Here is a 21,679-nt window from a genome sequence, read left to right as displayed (position 1 = left end):
CATCCAGATTTTATCATGCCGAAAACAAAGTGTAGTTTCACTCGGGATTTAAAAGAAGAATATCCCTGCTTGAAAGACAAATCACAGAAACAACAGACATGTTGCAATGTACTGTGTGTTGTTTGGGTTTTTTCAACTGAACGTGGAGGCCATTCTGATATAAAACAGCATTTGAAGAAGCAAAAACATAAATTGGCAGCCGCTACTCGCAGTTCAAGTCAATATGTTACATCATTTTTCACAAAAAATTCAAAAGGGAAATTAACTGACAAAAGTAAATGTCTTGCAGCTCAAGGGGGGGTTTGTTTGTGTTTCATGCAGTGAAACATAACATTTCTTTGAGGTCAAAGGACTGCACTTCTGCAATAGTGAGAAATTTACCTGTGGGCGAACAAAGTGCCAATCAATTTTAGTGAATCAACCAACCCTTTTGGAAGAAATAACGTCTTTATATAAATATAATAATAATGATAATGCTGATACTCCATAATTATAATGCATACTTCAGTCCTGTGTACTGTAATTATAATTATGTTATTATAATTATAATTACAGTAATTATAATTATGTTATTCCATTTTTATGTAAAAATGGAATAACATATAATTATAATTACAGTATTTTGTCCTTGTCCCATTTTTGTTCTTTTTTTAATTGCTGAAAAATTCAAAATGTCTTTTTTTTTGTTTTGAAAATCTGGTCACCCTGATCTACATACGGTGCTCATGTTACTGAACAACTGTTAAAACTATTTGCCTGACCTCTGGTGTTAAAAAAAAACTCACTACAAAAGGCAGATTCTTGAAAGAATTCAGTTTCATTGAACTCTTACAAGAAATTAGCATGACATGTCTCGAGATTGACTGATCATATACATCATGACAGTCACTACATCAAAGGTAGAGTCCTGTTATTATTATTATTATCTATTAGGTTACAAAGTTAAATTAAGCTGGATAAAGAGTAACATGTTCATACAGAAAATAACAGAGAAATAAATAAACAGAAAATAAAATTACTTATATAATTATACATATAAATTGCAACTGGTATGGATAGTGGCTAATAAAATATAGATAGTGGCCAATTTTTCCATACTATGTAACTGGTATGGATTCATACTATGTAACTATGCAAATGGTATGGATAGTGGCCACTATCCATACCAGTTGCAATTTATATGTATACTTATATATGTAATTTTATTTTCTGTATATTTATTTATCTATTATTTTCTGTATATTATTATTATTATTATTATTATTATTTCCCAAGACCTCATGGAGTCAAAGACTCATCTGGGAGGTCCTTTTATGACACACACATCTCATTATACCATGTCTTAAACACACTCAAACTCCTTGCAGTCACCACACAATCATTCACAACTCTGCATGGAAAAAACCTGCCTCTCAGTACCCTACTCACACCCTCTTTATGCAGTTTCCAGGGATGACCTCTGATTCTCTTCCTAATCTCTTATTCTCTCTTGGTCTCTTACTCTCTGGTTCTCCCCTGATCTCCCACTATTCTCTGTAGAACTTCTCCACCATTGATCTTATAACAACCCCTTACCAACTTGTAGGTCTCTATCATATCTCCCCTCTTCCTTCTCTCCACCAGACTCTGCAAATTACATCTTCTCAATCTTTCCTCATACTCAACATTCCAAAGGTCAGAAACTACCTTAGTCAGTTGCCTTTGGGCCCTTTCCAACATCTCTTCATCCTTCTGAATACCTGGTGACCAAATCTGGGCACAATAGTCCATGTGTGGTCTAATCAAAGCCTTATACAATGGAACAAGAATCTCCCTACTTCTACACATCAGTGTCCTCCGCATCATTCCCAGAAATATTTGTGTTGTCTTCACAATTTTGGCGATGTGTCCCCTAAATTTTAGATCCTTATCCACTATCGCCCCCATATCTCTTATTTCCTCTACTTCCAACAATATATTCTCGCCCAAGCATAAATTCTGCATCCCATCTTTGTTTTCCAAATTTTAAAACCTTACATTTTGCAACATTGAACTCACATCCCCATTTGCTTCCCAATCACTCAATTTATTCACGTCTTCTTGCAAGGCCACAACATCTTTACTACTCTTTATGGTTCGTCCCAACTTTGCATCATCTGCAAACAACTGAATATCTCCATCCAAATCTTCGCCAATATCATTAATATACGTTCAAGTTAAATAGTAACGGCCCTAAAACAGACCCCTGAGGCACTCCACTAGTGACTTTCCTTTTCCTGGATATCGCATCCCCATACACAACTTGTTGATGCCTATCAGATAGCCAGTCTCCAATCCAATGCACTAATCTAATATCCAACCTCATCTGCTCTAGTTTGACTGTCACCTTATCATGAGGTACTCTATCAAAAGCTTTTGCGAAAAACAAGTATATTACTGTGTATCCTTCTCCTCTATCCAAGGAAGCAGTCACTTTATTGTAATAAGTAAGTAGATTACTAAAACATGACCTCCCTTTAGCAAATCCATGCTGTCCATCAAAGATTATACCATTGTTGTCAACCCAACTCTGGATCCTATTTCTCACAAGCTTCTCCAACAACTTAACCACAACACCTGACACAGAGATAGGCCTATAGTTTGATGCTTGAGTTCGATCACCTCCTTTATGAAGTGGCACAATCTTGCCATCCTTCCACTCCTTACGAAATTGACCCACTGCAAGACTCGTATTAAAAAAATATGTCAAGGCAGGCATCAACTTCCTGCACATTCCTTCAGATATGTGGTGATATATTATCAAGTCCCACAGCCTTATTTCATCTTGTTTACTCAACTCCCCAAACACCTCTTGCTCACTTACAGTCAGTCTCTCCTCCCCATCATCAACTGCTCTCAATCTCTCCATGAAGTCACATTCACAAGATTGAAAGATCTTTATGAACTGCTCATTAAGTATCTCCACCACACATTTTGCAACAGCTGTCTTTGTACCATTTCCTCCAATCAATGTCATCCTTCCATAATCATTCTTTCTTTTGCTGTCTACATATCGAAAGAACTCCCTAGGATTCTTTTTAGCTTCATTAGGTAACTGCTGTTCATACCTCTCTTTAGCTACTCTCACCAATCAAGTCACCCTCCTTGCCTGGTCTTTGCACTTCTCTTATGCTGCCTCCACAATACCCTTTTTCTCTGTATCCCATGCTTAATCTCTTTATTCATCCATCTCACACCTACCTTATTTAATCTTCTCACCCTTGGAATACATTTAGACATTGCATCTACTAAATAGTTTTTGAAAATCCCCCAAGCTGCATTGATCTCTTTTCCAGCTAACTCCTCATTCCATGCTACACCTGCAAGCTGTCTCCTGAGCTCTTCATAATCACCCCCCCCCCTTGTAGTTCCACATATACCCTTTTTTCTCAGCGGTCCTTGCACTGCTGGCAACCACCCAGGTAATCACCTCAGGTCACTTTCACCAATTGGTGGATGATTTGACACCTCATTTATAATTACATCCTCTGATGAGATGACCAAATCCAAGATCCTTAATCCTCGTGTGCCCTCCGTTACATACTGTCTGAGGTAGTTATCCCTCAAAAACTGAAGAAACTCATTTTCTTTACTTCCCGTTGCTATCTCTTCATTCCAGTCTATATTGCCATAATTAAAATCACCCATAACGATCACCCTTTTCTTATTTGCTTGGCTTATTTGACTATACATTTCACTATCACCACCATCCACATTACCACGTCTATAACAACATCCGACCACGTATTTGATTCTATTCACCTCTATCAAACACCATACTGCCTGAAAACCACTGGCCCTATTTTCCCTCTTGCATCTCTACCCTGTATGGACACCTTGTATAAACATGTTACTCTCCAGCTTAATTTAACTTTGTAACCTAATAGATAATAATAATAACAGGACTCTAGCCTTGATGTAGTGAGGTTTTTTTTTTTAACACCAGAGGTCAGGCAAATAGTTTTAATGGTTGATCAGTAACTTTAGCATGCCATGTAGATTGTAGCAGCTTGTTTCTTTGTACATATATGTATACTCCAGAAGATGACCTTAATGTGAAGGTCAAAACGTCGGGTGTATATTTTGATTTATATTAAACTAAAGTTTTACTCTAACACAGTAGTTGTATCCATAATTTTCATAATGTATTGTTATGTTTTGCTGGTGGAATACATTGTTGATGTGAGAGAGTAGATATCACAGGAAAATCATCACTCCAATTGATGGTATCTTCTGCTTTCCATTTAAAGTACAAAGAATAATTCCTCTTCACACTGTTTATTATTATTAAGAAGCTTAATAATAATAAGAGGTCACTCTTGGTTGAATCACTTGAATAAAGGATGAAACCAAGGATATAATTTCTTCTTCCTCTTTTTCCCTCTTTTACCTTGTGGTGTCGAGGGTTTTCTATACATTTAACCGCAACTGTACACAAGGATAAGATAATTAGCCCTATGCCTCCCAGTGTATCCTATGTAAGTAGAAGCATTGAGTTCTCAAGGCCAGTTTGCCTGCTTGCAGGATGAAAAACCCCATATAAACTGGAGAGAAAAACCCTGCATCCATGCCCAAGACTGGCTAACTTAGCTATGTCTGAGAAAGATCTAAAGCTCCTCACGCCAGTGACGGGAATCAAACCCAGGTCACTCCTTTCTCAGGTATATGGTTGCGAAGTGCATAGCCACTTGGCTAACTGCACGGATGAATATAATTTCTTGGCATTTTTTATTTATAATATAACCAAGTGGAAAAATTTTCAACATCTATCTCTAATCCACTTCTGGGTCTGACTCCACTGATATGCTTTAGTGTTGAAGTGGTCACTGCGTTGAGATATGAGTGGCTCTGCTCGGAGGTGGGTTTTTGCCTGTCTCGGAGTGGGTCACTACTAAGATTATGGCTGTACTTGGTGTGTGTGTGTGGGGGGGGGATTAGCCTGCCATTGGGCAGAGCCATGACTGCAAATAACTCATTGCATAGTTTGTACAGAAGAAATGGTGTGGAAGTTGGTGGTTTGATTGGATTTGGCATTTTGTGTCTTGTGAAAATGTTGTTCAGCGAGATTGTTCAGAAGAGTTCAGGTGAGTAAGTGTGTGTGTGTGTGTGTGTGCAGAATCCGTGAAGGAAATTAATGATCAGATATTCCTGAATGTAACTCCCCAGGTTCTGAGTGAGATAGAAAACACAAGGTGTGAGGGAGGTTGTGGGCCAAAGGAGATACTTCAGTTTATGTATACTAATGCTAGAAGCATCACAGATAATGAGGAACAGTTTTTGGTGTAAGTTCAGCTTGGCAAAAGTTATAGGCATTACTGAGACTTGATTAATAGAAAATGATATAGTCATAAGGGTAGAATGCAATAGATATAGTCTTTTCAGAGAGGACAGAAAAAACAGGATTGAGTATGGATTTTGTTAATGATAGTTGAAGAAATGAAACCAAGAAGGGTAGGAGTAGGAGTTCAGCAGGAAGATGGCAGTGCTGGGGACAGTGCAATTAAGCCTATCTGGTGTGAGATAGAGGCCAACAGGGTGAAATATAGTTGGTTACTGCTATAGGCCAAGGGAGGCCAATGAGAATGCATATAGCATACATCAGCTGATTAGTATAATGAGCATAAGGCAAGTAGTTATTATGGGTGACTTCAACTATATGGAAAGATGGAAAGAGCACTTCTCAAAACAGCAATAGAAGGGAATGGGCAGACCGTCATTGAGATGGATGGATGGTGTGTCCAAAGTGACTGATCTTCAAAGAGTTGATGCCTCCTGAAAATAATATAACAGGATCATTTGGCGAGGACTGTTAGTAATGATATGGCATCGAATAATGTCAAATGAATAGATTTGAAGAAGGAAATTATCAGGGATGGAAGGAAATGGAATTTATATACCTACTAAATTATAATAGAGAAGACGAGGATGTAAGTATGCTGGAATTGGTGACAGCATCAGATGATTTGGCTGTAATCAAGATAGCAACATTGCCTAAATTAGGCAGAGCAATCATGTGGTCTTGACCAGGAAGATTGCAAGTCATTTGGAATTTTCAGCTAATAAGGGATATATGTGGAATTAAAACACAGGCAATTATGAAAAAGTGATGAGCTAGCTTGGAGCAGTTCCATGGTATAAGAATCTGAAGGATAAAGATAGCAGTGCATGTGAGATAGTCGGGGGGGGGGGGACTGAAGGAAGCAGTATTGTACTACACACCCAGATTGGGAGGATAAATAATGTAGGAGTTTTAATACAATAAAAATTGTGGAGGGCAGATACAAGGCACAAACCAGAAGAATGACCAGTATAGTAAGGAAAGAAAAACCGATTGTGAGAGGGTGCTAGCAGAATATGCTAAAGGAAATTTAGCATGGCAAAAGAGCTCCAAAAGAGTTCTTTTGCTATGTGGTGAGTAAGTGGAAGAACAACATTGAAAGATTAATTTAAATAGTGCCAATGGTAGGGTGCTAACAGAAGTAAATAAGATAGCTGAGTTACTGAGTGATCATTTTGCTAATATGTATGTTTACCATATAGGTGGAAATATTGCAGTTCCAGATCTGACAGTGACCGATGTGAAAATGGAAGTTGATAAATTAGTGGTACTTGGGATGCAGAAACACAGCTATGGGATTAGAGTTCATGTATTATGAGAATGTGCAAGAGAATTGACAACTCCTCTGACCCAGTTGTTTAAGTCCGCATTTGGAAGGGGCTAAGGAGGTGACATGAGCCAAAATAATTCTGTTGCATAAAGGAGGCTCCAAGATAGAGGAAGCAAATCAGTATCTTGCAAGTGGTGGTTAAGATATTGCAAAAGTTGATAAAAGACAGAATTCAGAAATAAGTGGTCAGGAATATGGACCACATGAAACTCTGTTACATAAATTGGAGCAAATGGATATGAAAGTAGTGATGTGGATAAGAGAGTCTCTGAAGAGCAGATATCTAAGAGTAGTATATGAGGTATATAGTAGTATATGAGGGAATTGAATCCAGGAGAAGACAGATGAAAAGTGCTGTACTGCAGTCTGTACTTGGGCCATCATTTAATTTGTACATCAGTGATATAGGAAACAGTTTAAGGACAAATATTCAGTTTTTGTTTGCTTATGGCACAGAACTGGGAAAGATGATAGTTAATGCAGACAAAGAGATATCAGCAGGATGACTTAAATAGGCTGGATATATGGGCACAGGATAATGGCTGCCAGTTTAATATTGCAAAGTGTAAGGTAATGTACTTTTGGAAGAAGTGATGAAAAGCTACATACTACATTGATTGTGGAATTGAGCCAGGAACCTAGTGTGATTGTGGAGAGAGAGTTGAAGTTTAGAGAACATACTGCAAAGATGACTAAAACAGCTGATTCAGATTACTTTAATGTTGACAACACAAGGCCTTAATAAGGCTACATTTGGATTACTGGGCAAAGAGATCTAGTTTCCTGATTTCATTATGAATGTAGAGATAGTAGTAGGATCCAGACTAAGATATTAACATTGTCTATGAAATGATTTCTGCGAGTTACATATCAGCTGATAGGTGGAAAGAAGGGATATGATACAAATATATAAGTTATTAAAAGCGTTTTATAGAACTAACAATTTTATAGGACTGATAAATTTTTTCAATATATGGCAGGAAGTGAGAGAACTTATGGTCAACCCTGGAAATTATGCTAGTTTGTTTAGCCAGGACATGAGGACTAGATCTTTTGCTAAGTGGATAGTGAATGGGCAGAATGGGTTACCAGAGACAGTTTCATCAGTGAATAAATTCAAGAAGTATGTTAGGTATTGTTATGTGAATAAAGGTGAGTATGGCCTCCCACAATAAATCATTGACTCTCTGGAGATGTCCAAGAAAGTAATAATGATAATAATGGTAACTTCTGCTACAACAACATTGATACAGTTAGCCATGTCTGTTTTCTGAATGTCCATTCTCTCTAAAGTGTATGAAGAATGTTATGCAAAGTAGTCCACTACTCATTTCTCTCTGTACACAAGAGCAGATCCTCTTCTTGCAGTTCCCACTATCTCTAAGCAACAGACAGAGAATCATGATCTTTGTAATGAATGAATGAATCTGAAACTCCACATCTAGAAAGGTCAGGAAAAAGCAAGCAAATAAAATCAATTCTCCGTGTATGCTGGATTTGTACTGAATAGTCCTACTTAGTTTCTCTGGCCTAGTTATGCACTTCTTACAGCTTGAAAAAAAAAAGAATTTGGGCAATTCAGATTTATTATTATTATTATTATTATTATTATTATTATTATTATTATTATTATTTACACCTCCAAGATGTCAAAAAGACTCATCATGGGAGGTCCTTCCTAGGAAACACAAAGTCTATCATACCACTTCTTAAACTCATTGACCATTCTTGCTCTCACCACTCTATCAGGCAATGCATTCCATGGTTCAACCATCCTCCATGCAAAGAAACCACTCCTCGCCATCTTGCTCACAGTTTCCTTTCGTAACTTCCAGGGATGGGCCCCCTTGTCATCACTCCTTCCTGCTGTTCAACCAAGTGAAAGAACTTTCCAGTGTCAATCCTGTAACCACCTCTCAACAGTTTAAAAGTCTTAATCATATCACCTCTCCTTCTATTCACCAAACTCTGCAGTCCACATTCCCTCAGCCGATCCTCATAACATTGTACAGTCCTGAAACTGTCTTTGTTATCTGCCTTTGTACCCTTTCCACAGTTAATTTATCCCCTTCAAATCCTGGGGACCAAATCTGAGAACAATAGTCTAAGTGTGGTCTGATCAGGGTCTTATACAATGGAATGATAACTCTTTTATCTCTGCAGGTCAGCATCCTTCTCATTATTGCAGCAACCCTCTGTATTACCTTCACCACCTTTGTCCCCTGAATTTCAGGTTTCTATCAATCATCAACTCCCATATCTCTTGTCTCCCCTACTTCCTCCTGTATAACTCCTCCCATAGAGTATGCAGCATCCCATCGATGTTTCCCAAAACTCAAGACCTTACATTTTGCTGCATTAAACTGAGACCCCCATTCATTTGCCCATCTATCTAGCTTATTCAAATCCTTTTGCAGGGCTACCACATCTGCACTATTACTAATAATCCTTCCCAGCTTTGCATCATCTGCAAACAACTGAATATCCCCTTGCAATCCACTGGCAATGTCATTGATATAAAGGTTAAACAATATAGGTCCCAGTACTGAGCCCTATTGGACCCCACTTGTAACCCTCTGTCTCCTTGAAACTGCCCCACCATACGTCAATCCTGAATCCAGTTGACCAACCTGACATACAAACCCATGTGCTGCAACTTAAATATCAGCTTATCATGTGGAACCCTATCAAATGCCTTTGCTAAATCATTTTGTCTATCTATTCTGTGCACTGTAAGGAATGGAGCCATTAAGTTTTGCCTTTTACTACTGTAACATCTGCTAATTAATATTTTGGCTTTTTGACTAACTAATACCATTTCAGTTCCCCTTCATGATTCTTCACAAGACATTTTTTTGTCTTTAGTTTTCCACAGGGATGATTTGGAAGTGAACTCAGGCCCAACTTGAGGAGGTGGGGTCAGAAAGGTCTGATTTATCTGGGAACCAGTCATCTCTGTGGTCCAAGCTGTTCACACTGAAGGTTAAACTGAGGAGGGTAAGAAAAGTAAGAAACAGAAAGCACAAATTAAAAAGCTAACATAAACTGTGGCCTTTCTCTCCCTCACTATTTTCTCTCTTTCTCTCTCTCCTCCTAATACTGCTGAATTCTCTTACCTTCTTTCATTTTATATTACTATAAAGTCAATGATGTGATTCCCTTTACTTTTCCATATCTCAGTGAAGGTCAAAACTGGTCATGAATAATGATGTTTCCTATAATGCACAGCAACATACATCTGAAAGGAAATGTGTATTGCATCATGTGATACTGCAGCAAGATGTAAAGTCAACAGCCTCCATATACAAGTAGCCAAGTCATGAAGATTCTTGAACCACAAATTTTGTATACTTGTGCTTCGGTAAAGGATTAACAAGAATATTATTTCTTGTCAAGTATAATTCACATCTGTAAATATCTCCACATTCATACTTAGGATATTGAATGATCCTCAAAAATATGTAACTTAATATGTTCAACTTAGAGTTTCTCTCCATAACAATCATGTTCTTACCCATATCTTGTATGTGTGTTCTCATATTACCAATTCCATAATTCATTCAGTACTTCTAATAACCGAAAACACTGCAATAACTTATACTAGTCAGTGATGAACACTAAGATTGATCGGAATATTTTCGAAAAAAAAAAATTATGGATAATTAGAAATAACAGTTAATAAGGGTTACCACAGAACATAGTGTTACACACATATGCACACAAAAACAAACAATACATACAGAATAAATGCGCTTCGGTAAAGGATTAACAAGAATATTATTTCTTGTCAAGTATAATTCACATCTGTAAATATCTCCACATTCATACTTAGGATATTGAATGATCCTCAAAAATATGTAACTTAATATGTTCAACTTAGAGTTTCTCTCCATAACAATCATGTTCTTACCCATATCTTGTATGTGTGTTCTCATATTACCAATTCCATAATTCATTCAGTACTTCTAATAACCGAAAACACTGCAATAACTTATACTAGTCAGTGATGAACACTAAGATTGATCGGAATATTTTCGAAAAAAAAAAATTATGGGTAATTAGAAATAACAGTTAATAAGGGTTACCACAGAACATAGTGTTACACACATATGCACACAAAAACAAACAATACATACAGAATAAATGCGCTTCGGTAAAGGATTAACAAAAATATTATTTCTTGTCAAGTATAATTCACATCTGCAAATATCTCCACATTCATACTTAGGATATTGAATGATCCTCAAAAATATGTAACTTAATATGTTCAACTTAGAGTTTCTCTCCATAACAATCATGTTCTTACCCACATCTTGTATGTGTGTTCTCATATTACCAATTCCATAATTCATTCAGTACTTCTAATAACCGAAAAACACTGCAATAACTTATACTAGTCAGTGATGAACACTAAGATTGATCGGAATATTTTCGAAAAAAAAAATTATGGGTAATTAGAAATAACAGTTAATAAGGGTTACCACAGAACATAGTGTTACACACATATGCACACAAAAACAAACAACACATACAGAATAATCTGACTTTGGCTTAGTCTACTTCATATTCTCTGCAAAAATTCTAATCTTTCTGACACAGCTATTCCATTTTTATGTGTTTCTCTGCCTAACAAAATTAACCTTCTCTCTAAATCATAGAGACATCAGCCAGTTATTTAATGAACAAATATGTACAATAGAAGTGTAAACAGTACATACATCTCATGCAAATGCCTTCCAAGATGATGATGATGATGATATTAGATATCTATAGAGACTTTAAAATATATTAAGATACAATTGAAAGTATGAAAATTTTTTTAAAAAAAATATTTACCATTATATCCAAGTGATTAAAATAATTTTGCATATTTCCATCAGTCAGTTTTGGTTTTTCACAAAATGGACAAACAAGTGCCATGACATTTCTGTCCTGAATAAGAGTTGTAAAATGATGTTTTAAGCATTCATTACAAGCTTTGTGTGCACAGTATTCCATAGAGCCCATCTAAAAACAAAAAAAGTTCATTCAGTTAAATGTCTTAATTAGTACAGATTAAAATAACAGCAGTTTAAATTAATTTTTTTAAAAAAAGATTATATTACCACAATTTATTTGATTACTCAAAACAGATAGAAAAGGAAACCCAGTGAAGGTTAAAAATAAGAAACATTTTGGATTTATAGGCTTTTGATAAGATTTCATTGAAAGTAAATTTGTACTACACTAATTACATGACATACAATGCTTACAATTCCATGAAAAGGTTGGTGGGTTAGTATTTAACTCAAAATATTTTTGTTTTGCTTCTCCTAATGATGACTCTAACAGGAACTGAAATTACAATGGATGAAAATTAAATTTTCATATTTAATTTGATTTGTGCCAAAACATTTGGCAATACTAATAATTTTTAATTGAATTTCAATTAGTAATAGCTAAGATTAGTATTTTTGGATGTTGAGAAAGTTAGTGATGTGACATGTTTGTGCTAGGACAACTGTACTAGTCTGGTGATTTGTGTATTACTGAGGGCAAGGGAATGTGAGCTGAGGTTTCTTTTGTTAGAGAAGAGGCAATACTGTGTCTTTCTGTTATTGAATATGACCAGAATGTCATCTCCCCCATTGAATGATAGTACATAGGTTAATGTTTAAGATTCTAGTTGTAGATGAGCATGATGTGTAGGCACTGCATGGTTTGTCAAATGTGTAGGATGCATGGAGAGTACTATTGTCTGCAAAGCTGTGGATAGGATTAGTGGTGATTGAGAGCAAGTCATTTATGTACAGGAGAGAATAGGTGATAAGAAAGAGCTATGAAGTACTCATGCATTGTCACAAAGCTTGAAGAGAGAGAGCTATCAACCATGACATGCAGTAAAGAACCAGAGAGGAAGCTTGTTGATGACAGACACAATTAAAAGCTCTGGAAATGTCATGAGTAGCAGCACAAGTTTCTCTGAACCTTTCCAGAGCACATGTCCAGTGGTGGGTGATGTAAGCTAAGAGGTCAACTCTGAATCTTGAATGTCAGAATCCATACTGGTGGCCACTGATTAATTAGTGGGCCTCTAGATAGTGGAGAAGATGACTATTGATGACTTTCTCCATTATTTTGGAGAGGACTGAGGTGATGGTGATTAGTCGGTAGTTCACTGCAGATTTCTATCTCCCTTTTTTTTTTTGTAATAGGCTGGGTATGCAATTGCTTCTACATATTGGAATAAGTACCAGCTATGCATAATAGGTTGTAGTGACAATACAGGACAGCTGTTAGCTCTGGAGTACAATGTTTGAAAATTGAAGAGGTGCAATCAGGACCAGGAGACTTTTTAGTGTCCAAGATACCAAGTAATTTTCTGATGTCTTCTTGTTAAAAACACTATAGGCAACATGTGGTGCTCACATTCTGGTAGTAAGAGACAATTTCCCCAGGTCATCTATGAAGAAGTTTGAGGAAAAGAGTAATGCTAGGAGGTTGGCTTAATCTTTTGGTAAAGTAACAGTGGTGCCATCAGATGAGAAGGGTGGAAGTACAGGTGAGAAGAAATTGCATTCAATGGATCAGATAGCACGGTTTCCATTTGGACAGGAGGTAAGTTTCTGCTGTTGGCCTTTATGAATTCAGAGTTAGATCTGGTGATGATTGTTTTGCATTTGTTGCATGCTTTTGTACAGGCAGAGTATGCAGCTGAATTATTATTATTATTTTTTGACTGCTTTGATACATTTTCTGTTGACCAGGACTTAGAAAGTGGATAAGGATTTGGGGTAGAATAGGGGATGAAGGCCTTCATGCCAATGAGGATAATTTCTGTGACTCATTCAGAGCAGGTGTTAGTGTCATTTGAGCTGAAGCAATATTCAGACCATGGAAAGGAGTAAAAGTTCTGGAGAACATCCCATTTAGTACCTTTGTAGTGCCAGAGGATGCAAAGTTCAGAGTGGTTTGAGGAAGAACCTTCTGCAAGAGGGGAGGTGACCTCTACAGTCTATATTGAAGGAGAACTAGTTAAAAAGAGATCCTAAAAATTTGAAGAGTGAAGAAGATTATCAGAAATTTGTGTAGATAGATGTAAGATTTGCATTAGGTCATTGTTTATGGCAAAGATTTCTGCCTCTCATTCAGCTTGATCAGTGGTGTTGGAAAAAGGATGCCAGTTGAAATTGGAGACATTGAGGTCACCTAGGAAGAAAACCTCATTATTTGGATGACTGGATTAGAGATGGTCAAGTTTCATCGAGAGGAATGTGAAGAGGTCTCAGTAGTGATCAAAGTTTGGAAAATGGTAAATGCAGCAGATGAATAACACTAAATAAGGCAAGGAAACCTTGAGCTAGAGAAGGTTGAAAGCAGAGGATTCTAAATTAGCCACTCTCTTTCATGCCACATCTGATCTCACAATTCCTTTCACCACACTTTATGGTGATGAAAGGAATTGTGAGGTGTGTAATTTGGACATTGGAGGTGGACAGTAGTGAACATAGATGCAATTTGGGTTTCTGTCAAGAACAGGAAGTCTGGTTTGGAAGACTATAAATAATGCTGAATGTCATTTATGTTGGTGTTAATGCCACAGATGTTAGTTAAGTGGATGAGATTCTGGCATGGTTTGTATGTTGTGATTGAGGGAGGAAAGACTGACTATGAGTGAACAGAAGACATATCGGGAATCGACTCCCTTGGACTTTTGGCTGATGTTAATAAGGCTGTGGGACCTGATATATCACCACATGTTTCACGTGAATGTGCCACAGAGTTGATATCTGTTGAAATATTTGTTTAATATGAGTCTTACATTAGCCAAAAGTCCAAGGGAGTAAAAGGGAGTCAAGATTGTACTTCTTCATAAGGGAAGTGAAAGAACTCAATCTTCAAAGTGTAGGCCAATCTGCGTCAGATATGGTTAAAGTGTTGGGAGGTTAGTGAGAACCAAGATATAAAATTGGGTTGACAACAGTGGCATTCTCTTTGATGGACAGTATGAATTTGTTAAAAAAATGGTGTTGGATGGTGTTGGATATTACATCGTGCATTTGATTGGAGATTGGCTATCTGATATGTATCAGCAAGTTGTGTATGGAGAGCGATATCCTAAAAGAGGAAAGTCACTAGTGGTGTGTCTCAAGGGTCTGTTTGAGACCCTTGAGACACACCACTTGGAGGAGGTGGAAGAAATAAGGGATATGGGAATGATGGTGGATAAAGATTTAAAATTTAGAGGACACATTGCTAAAATTGTGAGAATATCACAATGAATTCTAGCAATGATGCAGAAGACACTGACTTGCAGAAGTCAGAAGATTATGATTCTATCACATAAGGACTTGATTAGGTCACATATAGACTACTGTGTACAGATTTGGTGACCTGAATTTCTTAAGGATGAAGAGATATTGGAAATGGTGTCCATAGGCAATTCACTAAAGTTGTTTGTAGTCTCTGGAATGATCAGTATGAATTTAGAGTTTAGTGGGTAGGATATGACAGAGACAAGTTGGTAAGAGATTCTTATTAGATTAGCAAGGTTCTTATCAGGCTGGGAAGAAGTTGCTGTGACCAGGTCCTGGCCCTGACAACACAGATTGAAGCAGGCTTCCAGAAGAAACTTAAATCTGGAGCCACTTTCATTGACCTAATATCAGCCTATGACACAGTCTGGATCAGGGCCTCCTTTTAAAGCTAGGAAATATTTTAAGGTGCTAAAACACTTTCCATATTTTTGATGATATGAGAACACACATACAAGATATGGGTAAGAACATGATTGTTATGGAGAGAAACTCTAAGTTGAACACATTAAGTTACATATTTTTGAGGATCATTCAATATCCTAAGTATGAATGTGGAGATATTTGCAGATGTGAATTATACTTGACAAGAAATAATATTCTTGTTAATCCTTTACCGAAGCACAAGTATACAAAATTTGTGCTTCAAGAATCTTCATGACTTGGCTACTTGTATATGGAGGCTGTTGACTTTACATCTTGCTGCAGTATCACATGATGCAATACACATTTCCTTTCAGATGTGTATGTTGCTGTGCATTATAGGAAAAATCATTACCCATGACCAGTTTTGACCTTCACTGAGATATAGAAAGTAAAGGGAATCACATCATTGACTTTATAGTAATATAAAATGAAAGAAGGTAAGAGAATTCAGCAGCATTAGGAGGAGAGAGAGAAAGAGAGAAAATAGTGAGGGAGAGAAAGGCCACAGTTTATGTTAGCTTTTTAATTTGTGCTTTCTGTTTCTTACTTTTCTTACCCTCCTCAGTTTAACCTTCAGTGTGAACAGCTTGGACCACAGAGATGACTGGTTCCCAGATAAATCAGACCTTTCTGACCCCACCTCCTCAAGTTGGGCCTGAGTTCACTTCCAGACCATCCCTGTGGAAAACTAAAGACAAAAAAATGTCTTGTGAAGAATCATGAAGGGGAACTGAAATGGTATTAGTTAGTCAAAAAGCCAAAATATTAATTAGCAGATGTTACAGTAGTAAAAGGTAAAACTTAATGGCTCCATTCCTTACAGTGCACAGAATAGATAGACAAAATGATTTAGCAAAGGCATTTGACAGGGTTCCACATGATAAGCTGATATTTAAGTTGCAGCACATGGGTTTGTATGTCAATTGGTCAACTGGATTCAAGATTAGCTGTCTGATAGGTATCAGAGAGTTGTGTATGGTGGGGCAGTTTCGAGGAGGCAGAGGGTTACAAGTGGGTCCCATAGGGCTCAGTACTAGGACCTATATTGTTTAACCTTTATATCAATGACATTGCCAGTGGATTGCAAGTTGTTTGTGGATGATGTGAAGCTGGGAAGGATTATTAATAATAGTGCAGATGTGGTAGCCCTACAAGAGGATTTGAATAAGCTAGATAGATGGGCCAATGAATGGGGGTTTATCGGTTTAATGCAGCAAAATGTAAAGTCTTGAGGTTTGGGAAACATCGATGGGATGCTGCATACTCTATGGGAGGAGTTATACTGGAGGAAGTAGATGAGACAAGAGATCTGGGGTTGATCATTGAAAGAAACCTGAAATGTAGGGGACATATTGCAAAGGTGGTGAAGGTAACACAGATGATTGCTGCAATTATGATCAGACCACACTTAGACTATTGTTCTCAGATTTGGTCCCCAGCATTTGAAGGGGATAAATTAACTGTGGAAAGGGTACAAAGACGGATGATAAAGATGGTTTAAGGACTGTACAATTTTGGTTATGAGGATCAGCCGAGGGAATGTGGACTGCAGAGTTTGGTGGATAGAAGAAGGAGAGGTGATATGATTGAGACTTTTAAACTGTTGAGAGGTGGTTACAGGTTTGACACTGGAGAGTTCTTTTGCTTGGTTGAACAGCAGGAAGGAGTGAGGACAAGAGGCCATCCCTGGAAGTTACGAAAGGAAACTGTGAGCAAGAGGGTGAAGAGTGGTTTCTTTGCATGGAGGGTGGTTGAACCGTGGAATGCATTGCCTGATGCAGTGGTGAGAGCGAGAATGGTCAATGAGTTTAAGGAGTGGTATGATAGACTTTGTGTTTCTTAGGGAGGACGTCCCCCCCTCGATGAGTCTTGACAGACTTTATGTTCTTAGGAAGGACCTCCCACGATGAGGCTTTTGACTCCATGGAGGCTTGAATAATAATAATAATAATAATAAATGTAGAATACAGCTGTAATCCATGACCTTATACTTGGATATATTATACTGGTAGCCATATCCTTTACCCATTCTTTGTCTATTTAAGTGATCTTTACGATCTTTATATCATTTTCATTGGCTATCAAGCCATGTACCATTGCCAAAAAACTGAATATTTCCCCTTAAATCAGTTCCTATATCACTGATGTACAAATTAAACAGAAGGAGAACAATTACTGAGCCCTGCAGAACATCACTAATCACTCGCTTTCTCCCAGACTCAACTCCCCCTACATATCACTCTTTGATATCTTATCAAAATCACCAGTTTCATATCCATCTCCCATTTGTTTCAATTAATGCAACATAGCTTCATATGGTATCCTTTCACATGCCATTGCAAAGTCCAACAATATCAATGAATAGCCATTTCCTTTATCCATCTCAATTCTCACCTTATTATAAAAAGTCAGCAATTATAATGTTTGATATTTCTGTGATCCCAATCCTGAATTCTGTTTTTCATGAACTTCTCCAATGCATTAACCACCACTCCTGAGATACTGATTGGCCTAGAATTTGCTACTTCTGTCAAGGAATCTTCATTATACAGGGTGATTATGAAGAGCTGAGGAGACAGATTGCAGGTGTAGCATGGAATGGAGAGTTAGCTGGAAAAGAGATCAATGCAGTTTGGGGGATTTTCAAAAACTATTTAGTAGATGAAATGTCTAAACGTATTCCACGGGTGAGAAGGTAAAATAAGGTAGGTGTGAGATGGATGAATAAAGAGCTTAAGCATACGATACAGAGAAAAATGGCATTGTGGAGGCAGCATAAGAGAAATGGAAGTAACCAATTTCATGAGGTCAACAAAGACCAGGCAAGGATGGTGACTTGGTTGCTGAGAGTAGCTAAAGAGAGGTATGAACAGCAGTTAGCTAATGAAGCCAAAAAGAATCCTACAGAGTTCTTTCGATATGTAGCCAGCAAAAGAAAGAATGATTATGGAAGGATGACATTGATTTTCAATGTCATCCTTCCTTGGGGGATTTTCAAAAACTATTTAGTAGATGGAATGTCTAAATGTATTCCACGGGTGAGAAGGTAAAATAAGGTAGGTGTGAGATGGATGAATAAAGAGATTAAGCATGCGATACAGAGAAAAATGGCATTGTGGAGGCAGCATAAGAGAAGTGGAAGTAACCAATTTCATGAGGTCTACAAAGACCAGGCAAGGAGGGTGACTTGGTTGGTGAGAGTAGCTAAAGAGAGGTATGAACAGCAGTTAACTAATGAAGCCAAAAAAGAATCCTGTGGAGTGCTTTCGATATGCAGCCAGCAAAAAAACAATGATTATGGAAGGATGACACTGATTGGAGAAAATGGTATAAAGACAACTACTGTGGAAGATATAGTGGAGATACTTAATGAGCAATTCATAAAGATCTTTTAATCTTGTGAATGTGACTTCATGGAGAGATTGAGGGCAGTTGATGATGGGGAGGAGAGACTGACTGTAAGTGAGCAAGAGGTGTTTTGGGAGTTGAGTAAACTAGATGTAAATAAGGCTGTGGGACTTGATAATATATCACCACATATTCTGAAGGAATGTGCCAGAGATTTGACTTGCCATTACATATTTTTTTAATACAAGTCTTGCACTTGGTCAAGTTCCTAAATAGTGGAAGGAGGGCAAGATTGTGCCACTTCATAAAGGAGGTGATCGAACTCAAGCATCAAACTATAGGCCTATCTCTGTGTCAGGTGTTGTGGTTAAGTTGTTGGAGAAGCTTGTGAGAAATAGGATCCAGAGTTGGGTTGACAACAATGGTATAATCTTTGATGGACAGCATGGATTTGCTAAAGGGAGGTCATGTTTTAGTAATCTACTTACTTATTACAATAAAGTGACTGCTTCCTTGGATAGAGGAGAAGGATACACAGTAATATACTTGGATTTCGCAAAAGCTTTTGATAGAGTACCTCATGATAAGGTGACAGTCAAACTAGAGCAGATGAGGTTGGATATTAGATTAGTGCATTGGATTGGAGACTGGCTATCTGATAGGTATCAACAAGTTGTGTATGGGGGTGCGATATCCAGGAAAAGGAAAGTCACTAGTGGAGTGCCTCAGGGGTCTGTTTTAGGGCCGTTACTATTTAACTTGAACGTATATTAATGATATTGGCGAAGATTTGGATGGAGATATTCAGTTGTTTGCAGATGATGCAAAGTTGGGACGAACAATAAAGAGTAGTAAAGATGTTGTGACGTTGCAAGGAAGGCTTGAATAAATTGAGTGATTGGGCATGGAAATGGGGATATGAGTTCAATGTTGCAAAATGTAAGGTTTTAAAATTTGGAAAACAAAGATGGGATGCAGAATTTATGCTTGGCGAGAATATATTGTTGGAAGTAGAGGAAATAAGAGATATGGGGGTGATAGTGGATAAGGATCTAAAATTTAGGGGACACATCGCCAAAATTGTGAAGACAACACAAAGACTTCTGGGAATGATGTGGAGGACACTGACGTGTAGAAGTAGGGAGATTCTTGTTCCATTGTATAAGGCTTTGATTAGACCACACATGGACTATTGTGCCCAGATTTGCTCACCAGGTTTTAGAAGGATGAAGAGATGTTGGAAAGGGTCCAAAGGCGAGTGACTAAGGTAGTTTCTGACCTTTGGAATGTTGAGTATGAGGAAAGATTGAGAAGATGTAATTTGCAGAGTCTGGTGGAGAGAAGGAAGAGGGGGGGAAATATGATAGAGACCCACAAGTTGGTAAGGGGTTGTCATAAGATCAATGGTGGAGAAGTTCTACAGAGAATAGTGGGAAATCAGGGAGAGTACCAGAGATCATCCCTCAAAACTGTATAAAGAGGGTGTGAGTAGGCAAGTGAGAGGCAGGTTTTTTTTGTGCAGAGTTGTGAATGATTGGAATGCCTTGCCTGAGAGTGTGGTGTCTGCAAGGAGTTTGAGTGTGTTTAAGACACAGTATGATGAGATGTGTGTGTGTGATAAAAGGACCTCCCAGATGAGTGTTTGACTCCATGAGGTCTTGTTTAATAATAATAATAATAATAATTGTTTTGTCTTCTTTCAACTATCTGGGCACCTTTTTAGAAATGTGTCTTAAAATAATCAGCTTGATTATAGTAAGTTCTCTGATGCTGTTAGCAGCTTTATAAATTCCATTTCCTTTGCTCTCTTTGATTATTCTTCCTCCTAGTCTATTTCTATATTTCTGTAGTTGTCTCTCCCCCTAATAATTATTCAGCCTGCACTCGTTGTGCTAATTTGCTAATGCATTCCATCTACCATATTTACCGGCGTATAATACGCACTTTTTTCCTTTGGAAATAAGTCTGAAAAACAGGGTGTGTCTTATACACCGATACTCACAAAATAGAAGATATTAAAAATCAACTCAAGGAATTGAAAACTCAGTTAGCTGTAATTCCAGGAGGTCTAACTAGTCAGCTTCAACTTTTAGCTGTGTGTATTAATAAATTTAAGGGATTAATGAACGACAAGTGAAACAGCTGGATGCAGTCTTCAGATTTTGATGTTATGTCACCAGGAAGAAGGAAGAGGCCTAGCATTTCACAAATTTGTGAGTGGGTCAAAGCTTTATGGGATGCTGTGAAAACTGAGACAGTGGTTAAATCATTTAAGAAGTCTGGCATTAATAATGCACTGGATGGCACAGAGGACAATTTGTTGTATGAGGACTCAGATTCTGATTTAGAAGAGGTTTCAAGTGTCTCTTCATTTAGCTCTGGAGATGAATTTCTGGGTTTTGATGAAGAAGATTAAAAGGTGGGATTAACTCTTTCCTAGTTAGATAAGGTATTTTTTGAAAGTAGACCTACTTATTACTTTATATTTGAAAATACTGTAAATTCATTATAATTAAAGTTTTTTTCCTAAAAATGTGTACAAAAAAGGGGGTGCGTCTTATATGCTGGCAAATACGGTAATTCTTCCTTGAATTCTCTGGCCTATATCAGCAACAAGCTATATATTTTTTCATCCTTTTGGTCTCTATCTTACACTAGATAGCCTCAAATAAATTACCGTCTGCATTCATATCTTCCTGATGTACTTCAGTTTCTGGCTTCAATACTTCTGTTATTAGTGACTCCCCCCCCCCACACCACTACATATGCAAAATAATATATCCTTGCATTTTATCCCTGTATCATCCTCAGTCAATTGAAGTCTTACTAATGCTTTTTTAAGTCTTACTAAGTTGAACAACAACCTAATGTCAAAAACTCCTCTCCCTTATTCTGAATAGATCCTTAGTCCTTAATTCCTCACAC

At 37.4% G+C, this 21,679-nt stretch overlaps 1 protein-coding gene across 1 annotated transcript in view; it reads right to left on the bottom strand.

Annotated features, from left to right (window-relative positions):
* The window catches only part of LOC150110251 (uncharacterized), a 653,148-nt gene that overhangs the window by 166,971 nt on the left and 464,498 nt on the right, over positions 1 to 21,679 (bottom strand). Inside the window, exon 15 of the mRNA XM_090398596.1 lies at positions 11,523 to 11,693. Within this exon, the coding sequence (XP_090254722.1) occupies positions 11,523 to 11,693 (171 nt within the window). The remainder of the gene's footprint in view (positions 1 to 11,522; positions 11,694 to 21,679) is intronic.

Source organism: Typopeltis vanoorti, chromosome 1 (assembly GCF_054136105.1).
Source record: "Typopeltis vanoorti isolate ZY-2024b chromosome 1, IOZ_Tvanoo_1.0, whole genome shotgun sequence".
In the NCBI taxonomy this organism is placed as follows: Eukaryota; Metazoa; Arthropoda; class Arachnida; order Uropygi; family Thelyphonidae; genus Typopeltis; species Typopeltis vanoorti.
This window is presented reverse-complemented; position numbering and strand designations above follow the sequence as displayed.